The 12,359-nt window shown below is 30.9% G+C and overlaps 1 protein-coding gene and 1 pseudogene across 1 annotated transcript; both read right to left on the bottom strand.

Moving 5' to 3' along the window:
* Nucleotides 1-940: 940 nt before the first annotated feature.
* On the bottom strand, nucleotides 941-11,836 carry LOC137933050 (acyl-CoA Delta-9 desaturase-like). The gene is made up of 5 exons (XM_068776785.1): nucleotides 11,716-11,836; nucleotides 5,516-5,745; nucleotides 4,291-4,421; nucleotides 2,667-2,872; nucleotides 941-2,037 (listed from the first exon to the last, which is right to left on the bottom strand). The coding sequence occupies exons 2-5, from the start codon at nucleotides 5,727-5,729 to the stop codon at nucleotides 1,536-1,538; spliced, it is 1,053 nt and encodes a 350-aa protein (XP_068632886.1). The 5' UTR covers nucleotides 5,730-5,745; nucleotides 11,716-11,836; the 3' UTR covers nucleotides 941-1,535.
* LOC137933107 (U6 spliceosomal RNA) lies at nucleotides 7,918-8,039 on the bottom strand (annotated as a pseudogene).
* Nucleotides 11,837-12,359: the final 523 nt, after the last annotated feature.

The raw sequence follows: 12,359 nt of genomic DNA, 5'->3' as shown, positions 1-12,359 counted from the left end.
ATGAGCTGACAACGGCACCTTAAAAAACGCTGAGTAAACAAAAAACTCGATTTTTAAGTTTGGTATTCAAATAAAGAGCTCACTGAAAGGATTATGAACCGTCGGGCTTCATAGACTGATAAGACAGGAGTTAACTCGTCACAATATGATGATGATAGTATGGTGGGACTTAAACAAGCGTTAAAAGCGTTTTTTTCATTATGGGGTTTTAGCGTCGAGCAGAAACTAAAATTGGGATATTTACTGTCAACAACTGATATAATTAATGCAAGAATTTAGAAGAAAACGGCCGAAATTAATGAATAGAAGAGATTTGATCTTTCATTATGATAACGCTAGATCACAAAAATTTTTAGAAATAAAAAAATTTAGAAAGTTTAGCTAGTGGATATAATGCATCTGTTATACAGCTATGACCTTGCCTTGCTTTAAATTTAATTCTGTGGGCAGTGTTAAGTGAACATCAAGATCAATAATCCCAAAATGTCTATAGCAACGGTATCATGTCACTACCTCCAACATGCCAAAAGTTCATTTAATGAAATGGTATCTACATGCAATAGATAAACAGAAATATTATTTGAAAAAAGTATCTAGAATTTTCATAAAAAATGCGAATGAAATTTTTCCCAAAAATAATTTACTGGTAATGTGACATAACTTCAATCAAGTATGTCAAATGTTTCTTTTTCCTATTTTAGTATATTATTACCACAGAAACGCGAAAACACTGAAATCTTAGTCTAAGAATTCTTAAGAAAATTGCGGCATGACAAGTAGGTGAACTTTTCATGCGATTAATTGTTTTCTGTACTAATCACAAGCACATACTTGTGTTTACTTCAAATACTCATAAACAGATTTCATAAAAATGTTAATAATATTAATATTTATATTTTGATTAAATTTGATAATAAGGTTTGTTTAAATAAAAAGAAAATTACGGTACACCATTTATTGACGTAAACGTCTTCATAAATAACAAACAGAAAATAAAAATAATTTATACCTTAATCAACTACACGTTGGAAAACTTCCTACCGTCTACTACGATGGTTTATAATTATACAATATTTGGTAATTCAAATAAATAAATAATTACCTATTTATTATCTACGCTACTATATTTGTAAATAATTTATTTATGATCAATTGACTACCGACATTTATGATTAAATAAGACGTTTTTATTTAATTATCAAGTTTCGATGACAGATTTTCTTTTGACAATCAATTTTATCAACAGCGCATAAAAGTTTAAGGAACTAAAAAACGTTATATGAAATTAAACTCGTCCATGCTGTAAAATTAAAGCCCTTTATCGTATTTGTACAAAACTACATTATTCTATTTCTTATACAGAACATCATGGAATCCAAGTAAACTGATTCAGACATAAAATTTGACTTAATTGACTGTTATCACAAATTTGTAAGGAATATTCGTTAGAGGTAGTCTTACATAATTAGAAATAATTAAAACGACTACTGCCATTTACTGTTATACTGTGGCCAACCAAAACAGATCATGTAGTTTCATTCATCTTTTGGGTTTAAAATCTTTGCAACCTCCTTTTCTTCTGCTTGCACATCTTTATCGTCCCAACCCCAAACACTATGACTGCCATCGCCAGTTCTTTTCACTCTTTTCTCAATTACATCTTGTGATACAGTTTTTAAGTCATAAGCCCATCCAATTTTGGCCATAGTATCAATGAATAATTTAGTTAAATTAAGGGAATAGTCTCCCAGTTCAGCGGTTTTATAGTCCCACGGGAAGGTATGGTGATAATTATGAAAACCTTCTCCCAGCACAACCAGAGAAACAGGCTTAGTTTCAACAGGATTTATGTGCCTGTCATAAGGCTTTGATCCCCATAAGTGAGCGACAGAATTAACAAACCAAGTAACGTTCAAAACGTAGACATATCGAAATAGCGCACACACGTAAAATGAATTCCATAATGTCTCACCCCATAGTGTCGGAATATATGTTGGTAATATAAAACAACATAAAGGCATGAGATATAGATAGTACCTGAAAAAATAGTAAATTTTATTTTACATTTTATACAAATTTAGTACATTTAGTTTAAATTTAAAAATCGACTGCTTCTGGTAATAAACTTGTAGAATTAACTTGTGTTGTAAATGTGAAAAAACATTTCAATTTTTATCTGACTAAGAATAACGAAAGTAAAATCATCATCATTATTCAGACAATCTTGGTGTCATCGTGGAACTTAACAGGTAAATATTGTAAGAATTTATGTTAAGTATTTTAAATAAAATAAATAAATATTGCTGCAGTTGGTTATCTAAACTAAACCTGTGTTATTCTATCCGCACATCGGCACTTAATTTTTCTCGTAAAAAAGTTGATGGTGTTGCGATATACAAAATACATTAAATCTATTTCAAGCAATAAGTTTTAGTTTCTGTGACCGATCAGAGTAGAAATTGTTGAAATGATTATAGTAATTCACATATTGACAATAACATATTGCATAACACAAGCGATACGTATTTATAATCTTACTACTCGTACTCAAATCGACGATTGCCAGTAATGTATTCAACCTTGAGTTAATGTTACATTTTATATATTTGTTTTAATTTTTCACGTACACAAAAATAATTTATGTCAAATTTTAAAAATACACTTACTTTTTCTGGAAACGCAAGACAGGGTCTGCCCAAAGATCGCTCATGTCCAATGTCTTTCCCTTCGTCTTAATCTGAGGATGCTTCTTGACAAGTAGCCATCCTACGTGAGAGAAGAAAAAGCCACGAGTTGCATTGTGAGGATCGGCATCCGTTTCGGAGTATTTATGATGCATACGATGGTCTCGAGCCCAATCTATCACCGAGTCCTAAAAAGTTATTTCGTACAAAAGTATTGCTTCGATTGTTTATCTTAAATAAAAGGCGGAAAGTCGAAAATTTATTAAATTAAAAAAAAACAAAGTAAGTAAAATATTATATAAATAATTTCTGATGTAAATATAGATTATCTAAGATCCATCATCATAACTTCCCCTATACATAAGCCCCAAACATAAGACAACTTCTATTTCCTTACTCTTAAAGCGGTCTCAGTCTTATATTATGGGGCCTGCCCACTGGCACTTCAACTTGCCAATCAGCAAAATATATTTTGCCAGTTTAGATTATTCTGAGTGAAAATTCTTTCACGGCGAATATCTATAATTTATGTAAATTTTTAAAAATATACGCAGCTGCAATAATTAAACTTTTTTTTAAATTGTTTATAGCACTGTTATGAGAACATTTCTCACACAAATAAAGCTCTGGAACTTTCTATTAAGGACGCCATCTCTTACCAGTTAATAACGTGCTCTTATGTCATACAATGATAACCTGATCTGACCGTAATGTCGTTTGAAGGTCGTGGAAATTTCCTAATGCTTGGTAAAAATATTAAAGTTTACATTTATGACTATACATTGTGTTAAGATACAATGTGTTTATTATTGATAAATATACGTTTTTATTGGTAGTGTACCCCAAAAATCGCAAAAGGCAAAAGAGTTAACATGACAGGGTTTTTGTAAAAATATATGTTGAGTCAGTTAAAACTTGTTTTTGCCTAAAGTTTAAATAAAAAGTGACCTCGGTTAAATTCAATTCTTTATCTTCGTCAGAATTGCATATAGTTGCTGATGAAAATATAAATACAAATAAATATTTTATTAGTATGATTATCTTTATCGCGAGGGCAAGGTTAATAATTTTATGATAATAATGTCACAGGCCAGCGAAAAGCGCATGCTTCCCTCATGTTACATTAAAAAATAGTCAACAATATTTATTAACATTTCACGCTACATGTCACGCTTCAAAATATAGGCAATAAAATTGTAAAAGTGAGTTGTTTATGTATGGAAAGTTTTTCCTAGTTATTATAACCATTTATATATAGATAGGTATATATATATATATATCAAGTCGCGTGATATGGAACAGCGGTAGTGAATCATTAAATTTTTAGTCAACGCGTGATAGCACTCGGAAGGTTTTCATATTAAATTATTACATTTGATCTCTACATGTGATAGTTACTCTTATACATAACAATTTTTGTTATTTTTGGTGATCTTGACTTCTGTTAAGAGATTTAATCATAAACGAGGTCATGTTTTCTAAAAAGGAATTAATATTACTCATAGACACAAACTAATTAACCAAAAGTCTTCTCGGGTAGTAACCGCTTTCTTTATACTATCTATCGCCATTACGATTGCATTTTAAAACTCTAAATATAACTTACCTGAAATGCTATAGTATTGAAAAACGCTAGCATCATCCTCAGTGGAAGGCGAGCCTTGTAGGACTTGTGTGCCCACAGCCTGTGTGCGCCCGCCGTAACGCCGAATCCTGAGCACAGGTACAGTGCTATCGCTGAAAGATAGACGTATTCATAAACTGAATGTTATTAATAAGCGACAAAAGTCTAGCTGCGTTATTATCTTCACAAATAAAATTTAATCATTATTTGGATTTTTAGTGTCATCTCCAATTAAATAATATAATATTTATTCTGTTTATTATAAACATTAACGTAACATTGTTTTTGAAATTATAATATTTAAAAAAATTGATTGTCATCATTATCTTGCAGCACATTATAACCCCATAAATTATATTTGTTTAAAAAATGCATTAGATTTAAAAACACGGATATGCAAATTTAGCGGTTGCATGGATTACTTCGCCAGGAAATTTACATATGTAAAATTTTAGATCGAACCATATACCAATCATTCGTTATACGGCGATGGTGACCAATGACCCAAGTGCGTAGTCCAATATTTACGCGTACGTAAGTAAAATACATTAATTTTATCGTCGTACCGTAAATTAAACTGCGGGTGGCGTGTTATTTATAGAAGTAATTAAAATTAATTTATTATAATTTCTCAAAGACGAATACCTTTTTAATGATCATTTAGGTCATTTACTGGGAAAATTGTGCTGCGGGATTGGAGGTTATGTAATCCTGAACTGCAGTGTCCGTTTCTACAGCAAAGCAAACCAGCGGTTTCTCTGTGTTGTGCTTTAGTCAGAAATTACTATGATAACACGTAGATCTGGTACATTAAGTTCTTTATGTCAAAATTCTACCGGTTTCCGTATTTGAAATTCCAGGATTTTTTAAGTCTATGTTATGAGAAGGTATACTTTTCGCTTTTAATTAAGTGATTATTTTGGCGCTCAATGTAGCAATTAATTTAAATCCAACATTTGGAGGTTTACAGAAGACATTTGCTGTGTAGTATATACATGTATAAAGCATGAAAGTGAAATAGTTGCCCGCGTCAGGTTTTGATCAAATATAACATGACGACAGATTAAAGACCTACTAAGCTAGTGCGACTTACTGGGCTAATGAGTTTAACTAACAAAATGAGATGACAATCAAATTCCGTTCCCTTAACTTTTTATTTCCAAACTGGGCGTTGTTTTTTTTTCAAAAGAGTTATTAGTTAGCTTACCAAATAGATTTGTAGTCCACATAGACTTGAAGAAAAAGAGATATCCTCCGTAAACACCTGTTAAGTGTAAAACTGCAAACAATATAACATTTCTCCAGACTATCTCCCATTTCCTTTTCTCCGCGGATGGTGGGACTTGTGCATCATCGGTTTTGTTTGCATCAGCCTCAAATAACGCCCACGATTCTGCAGCCTGCTGTCCCTGTGGTGGCATCTTCGACTAGCTAAAACTAAATTAAAATAATTTGTGTAAGTGTTAGTACACACTCTAGTACAGTTTTTTTTAAAATATGGAAAGCTTAAGTTTTTTTTTTAACTGTGTTATAAAACTTCTTCAAAATATTTACATTTTAGATAAGAAAAAAAAAGATTCGTTACATTTGTATGTGTCATTTGCACACACGTATCACAGTAATGACTACATATCGTGCTCTGAACTTGTTAATAAATCTCGTAGACCTCAAAGATTTTTGAAGAAATTGAGTACTTCAGCGCATTGTGACTCATGTTTTTAGTTCTTATGTGTGGATAATCCACAATCTATTTATTTATGTGTAATTGCTGATGCTACCCATTAGGTATGCAAATGTCAAGATAGATGAGAAGAAATATAATTATCTACCCTTCAACTTCACTACAGCAATCAATTAATTATAAATAAAATTATTAGACTTCTGTACCGAATGCGAAACAGTGCGCTCAATAAACGATTTCAGATTATGTTTATCAAATTATTACGATTATTATTATTACGATACCAAATAAAGCCTAAATAGATGACCAGAAACACGGTATCTATAAGCAACTTTCGGAGCAAATGTGCCATTCATACAGTTTGAAAACTTATATTTGTCTAAAACGTAACGAACTCTTCTGGTCTCCATAAGAACGCTCTCGCAGTTTTAACATAAATTTTTATATATTATATACGTGTTCCTTCAACTATACATAAAAAAATGTTTTGGTACTCCAAGCTACGAAATACTTAACAATCCAGTGAATTTGCATTGCGGTCACACTGACAATTACATTTTATTTTATTATATCAAATTTTCATAATGCCAACAACCGATTGATTCCAAATAAAAGTGGGTTGTCTGGACACTTATATAACTTAACTTTTATAAGGACAACCATTGTTAACTTTTTGATTTTAGTTTTCGTTTACTTCCCGGTACCCGTTTTCGCTGGCCATCATTGATTTAAATTCTAAAACAACTTATACAATTTTTACTGCACAAATTGTTTTTGTTAAACAGTTTAAATGAAAATGAAATCATTTCAGACATTGTATGTAAAAAAAAGAACATGTATCATACTACTCGACATTTTAGTGACAACGTAATGAGGTTATAAAGAACTTACATTTAGGTAGATTGCAGCTTTTTCCCAAATTACAATCAATGAACGACTTATAATAACAACTTTCACATGAAATACTGCAGTGTGGTTTGCCCACTTTCTGTGTCAAGACACTATTTAAACACGAGTATTTTAGGAAGCAGTTTTTTTCATTAGGTAATGAATTTTACTTATAATATAATTTTAAGTTCTATTTAAAAAATGGTAATCACATTAATCATCAGTACTACATTAACATTAAAGGCATTTAGTTAGTTTTGCGTAACGGTCATTAAAGTGTATTTTGTCTATCTATCTATTTATATATATATATATATATATATATATAATATCATAAACATAGATATGTGTGTATGTGTGTTATTGCAGTCCACAAATATATTAAATAAAACTAATTGTATTCATAGTAATAAATTGATCGGACTCTTTTTGCTCGCGCAACTAAACGCGTCAATTGTGGTAATGACTAAACCTTTAATCTAAGAAAATTTTATCCTAAGTTGACAATGTATACGAAACAAAGTTAAAAAAGGAGCTGTTTGGAGCAACCGATGTTTTGTCAACGACAGACGTCAGAAATAGTTGATAAAAAAACATTTTTCTCTCTTTGTCACTTCAAATAAATGAAGGAAACTTTTTATTGTAATAAAAAATACGAACAATACATATTCAAATAAAAACACTAAAACATAAATATGTATGTCCCTTTATGTAGATAAAAAAGTAGAAGGTCGTATAGGTAAAAACAAGCCAATAATAATGAAGTTTTATGCGGATGAAACAAGTAATTGTGAGATGCTAAATGGAAAAACACACGAATTTACTTGTAAAAATTTAATTAATACAACTGCTTAACAAGTCTCTCTCCTATTCACAACAACAACCGTCATCTGTCTAAATTTACCAGAGGTCACAAGATTTTTTTTAAATGTCGCTGCTAAAACTAAACACTCCTACATACATTCCTTTTCCAAACACAAACTAAGTAAAATTATCTTAAGATTAAATTTAATACACGATGTTAATTTAACTTGTACAGCAAAGATATGGAAAACTTCACTATTTGGCGTGTCATCCTTGTGCAAGTGGCGTACTACTGAAGCAACTGGTGTTATCGTTACGATATTTTTCCAAATTAAATATTAACATACAATTGTTATGCCGATATTAATATATTACCAAAGTATTCAAAAGTTTACACGTACGTATTCACAGTACCGAATTCAATCAATACAAACGTATTAACTATCTTATATCAATTGCTTTCCTGGTTGATTCATGCTTTTAGTTCTACAATTGTTGCTAGAATAATTATTAAAAGAATCCTTTAAAAATTATAAAACCGTAATCATTGTAAGCCAGCGAAAATTGAAATTCGATCAAGTACACGCCACGTTCCTTAAGTCTTACAAGCTAATACACACAAGTAAAAATGAACAATATTTATTATTGCATTATTTTAATTGTGCTCCGTCTAATATTAAGAATGGTTCATGAGTTTTCTTAATTAAAATATCTTTAAACTATTTTAAACTATTTTATTTTTGATAATTAGTGCTTGTGTACGGTAATGTTTGCCTTTATAAAGGCGCTTCGTACTCGGGTGACAAAATTTAAATCACCATTATTTCCAATTTAGATTGTATTGCCTTCAAGTCTTGCATTTTTTTAAAATTCCAGGTACACAACATCACATTATATATGATCATTACTACATGTGTACCGCTGCCGGAAGGCACACAATTTTTTTATTTACTCACGTGTTCCTATATAAGTTAGAGAGGCACAATTACAGCGTTAATTGTACAGAATATATTCATAATAAACATTTTAACCGGGGATATATATAAAGCTGTACATCGCCAAAATTCCTAGTATTGGAACCCTAAGGAGACCTTTGGATGTTTAACGCTCAATGTTATAATAATATAACATAATTAACTGAAACATTTTATGAAATAAGTCTTGATTTTTTTTCATGCAAAACACGTAAATGAAACCATCATAGATAAAGATTTTTAGTGTCCCTACATTTACGCAAATGTACATTAATAACATACTAAAGAAATAGGTACACTATTAAAAAATACATTAAAATGTGCAAACATAATAAACGCGTGAAACATGTAATTACGGATATGTAGATAGTTGTTAATAGTTGTTTTGCATTGCTTAAATTGTGTGTGTAAAAGTGCTATAACGATAAAGCTGATTCATAAGTTTTTGATTATCAAATTTCCAAAAGGCAGGCTTTTTTATAAATAACTAGCTAGAGATAAAAAGACTATGACTTTTGAGTGTATAAATGTTTTCACACGGTCAGAGGAATTACCAATAGTTTTATATTAACTGAAATCACTAAGTAATAATTATTATAGCATTGTAAAGCTAATTGCTGTTTATTGCCCATCTAATTTGCTAATTAAATTAATTCTATACAATGAGAAAACAAATTTTATTAAGTTAAATTTTGTTTTTCCCGTTTTAGTTGTATATAACAATAGTTATGAATCTATGACGCCTGTGTAATTGGCAAAATAAACAAAAATGTTATTATAATTTTGTTGACACTGGCGTTGATAAGAAGTACTGTGGTTTTTGGAGAAAACTTTAAATAATATAACTGTATATTTAGGGATGTAATCAATAAAGTGAACCGATCAAATAAATTAGCTACAGAATCGTTTTGTAAACAATTTACGTTGTAGCGCAATCAGTGTTACGACCCAATGCACATTTAGTTATTTTCGCGGACAGATATCCGCTTGTTGACGCAACTTTGTTATATGTATATGCTTACTAGAGTAACACAAACTCGAGTTTGGTCTATACAAATAAATTACCACGGACCTCATTAAGAAACCGTGAACCATGACTGATCAACAAAAAATGTGTACGCGTGTTCTTATTTTCATATTCTTAATATTTCTAATTTAGTTAACTCATTATTCGAATGGTTACTTTATGACGCCTTATTATACTAAGACAAGATAGATCGATCAAAGGTTTAATTTATGTATTCATATAACTAAATTACGTACTAATGTCTTGTAATTGCATTCTCTGCAATAAGCGATGGATAATTAAATATATATTTTTTATTCACGTGTCTATATTTTGCTCTATGTTATATATTACTACGGTTGAAGTAAGTACCTTTACGTCGTGGCTGTTACAGCTCCAGATTACTCTATAACTCACGTTGTACTTATGTAATGTGAGTTATGAAATAATCTTTATGGTATTCGAAGTAATCTGAATCTAAAAGCAAGATTTTGAAGTAATTTTATCATAATTATCAGTTATGGTTTCAGCATGGTCTAGCAGAATTATCTTATAGGCAGAAAAAGTATTGTCTGTTGCAAATATAAGGACATTAGATAAACTAAATTTGTTTTCATAGCATTTTTTTAAATTGATATAATGTTCAAAAACTTCAACTCTATCCTTTTTTCTTGCCTTTTTGAGTGTGTTGCTAATTTTACAGAATTTTATTACAAGTAACTAATTGGAATAAGTGATGCATTTCATTACTATTTTAATCAATTTTTGAGGAGTGTTTGCTGTTTTAAATACAAGAGATGTACGCTAAAATTATTTCTTATTTGTTGTTTTTAAGCTTCTTTGCGGTTGACGGGCAGCTTCGTTACACACCCGTCTCTCTTTTAATTAGTAACTTAACATCATCCCTCTTTATCTAGTTGTCGATTGGATCAATTCTCTACGGAAATCAATTATCGGAAAGCACTAAAATAGAACTGCCGCATTTTGGTAATATTCTTTATAGACAATGTTACAAAGCGTTACTGAGCGTTTTTACCTAATCTTCGCTAGTAAGACGTTAGTAAGACTTATGATTGTACATCTCATGTCAAATAATTACGGACAATAATAATGGACATTCTACGCTGTGCGTGTCGATGTGTGTTGTCCACCACAGACCCTAAAAGCCTCCGTACCATCTGTTCTGCGCACTACGTGACTTATCGGGTAACACTTCAACTTGCTAATTCGTTGCGCTATATTGATAACTGTTGTTTGTCTACAGATTTCCTCTAAGCTGATTCGATCTCGTAGAGAAATTAAAAACATCGTCTTCTCCGGGGCCTCCCGTTGCCAATGAGGCACGGGTGAGAGATCAAATTTCTGTACTGCGAGGCATCACTAATCAGTTAAACATAAAGAATATCTCTAAAAAAACGGCTATTGAAAGAAGGAGACCGAACACCTCTATCAATACTCTCGCGCGGTGATAATTTAATGATAACTTTTGGCGGGAACAATTGACAATTGTGTCACTTGGAATTCACTAAGCGGCGCAAGTGGCGTGACACTGTTACGTCGCGGGACACAATCGAACGACGATCGCGATAAGTGAGGACGGGAGAACGAGTTCAAAGTTCTCTTTTATACGTTAATTTGTTTTCTGTATTATTATCTAATTGTTGTAAAGAATTGCGTTTTCATACATGCAATACATATTCAAATAATAGTTTTCGTTGAGAGGAGCTTATTTAAAATTTAAACAGTTTTAATTATAATTTACGTCAGATTAAATTAAATCCTAAATTTTGAATAGTACAATGTAACTTTATCCTTCAAAATTATTATCCGAATTACGATATGATGAGAAAAATTATTTGACAGAAAAAAATTGTTATTATGGTATAATAACCATGTATTAAAAATAATATTATAATATTTGAATGCTATAAAAATTGGCTGACAAATTTTTAATAAAAAATGCAGTAGTTTCATCAAAAACCATAACGATACAAAATTAAAACCAAAAACGGGCTACAAATTAAACCTATGTTATTGAAAAATTAGAACTGTACCTTATAATTATTTAAAACTGAACCATTAACTCTTGGCACTGAACTTGGAATTCAAAACGAAAATGATCACTACAAGTTGTAACCAGATTTAGATGTCGCGAAAGACTGCGAATGAAAATTCGTTTAAAGCGATTTTATACATTGCCATTATGCTATTACGGCTGTGTAGATGACCGGCGTAGACGTGTCGTCTCTCACGGTCCATTCGGAAAATAGGTGGCTCTGTGTCATGTGAATGATATAGGGAATAAATTTTCCTTATGTCATTCATATGATTATAATGTTAGTTTCTTTTCTTTACGGATATCTTTACGGATAAATGTAATATGACCTTTTATTGAGGTTTTGTCAACATTAACACTTCGAAATCGATCGAAAGAAATTTAAAAACAAAAACTGCTTGAACGAAAAAACTAATAGCCCTTCAATTGGTCTGAATCAAGCAAAATAATGAATAACTCAAACGAAGAAACAAGTCTCCAAGCTCTGCCATTAAAATTTTGCACAAGTTTTACTAGCGTCTGAAAAAAATTAAGATAGATGGGATAGTTGGGAGATACTAAAAAAAAACGCAATTCTATTTTCAAAAAATGACATTCATATTAATGTAAGTTACAACAAACAAAATATAAAAATCAATCATG

The sequence above is a fragment of the Battus philenor genome, unplaced genomic scaffold (genome assembly GCF_028537555.1).
Source record: "Battus philenor isolate CCGP_79_NKW_IND1 unplaced genomic scaffold, ilBatPhil1.0.hap1 SCAF_12, whole genome shotgun sequence".
Lineage (NCBI taxonomy): Eukaryota > Metazoa > Arthropoda > Insecta > Lepidoptera > Papilionidae > Battus > Battus philenor.
The sequence above is the reverse complement of the archived record's forward strand: the minus strand, read 5'-3'. Positions and strand labels throughout refer to the sequence as shown.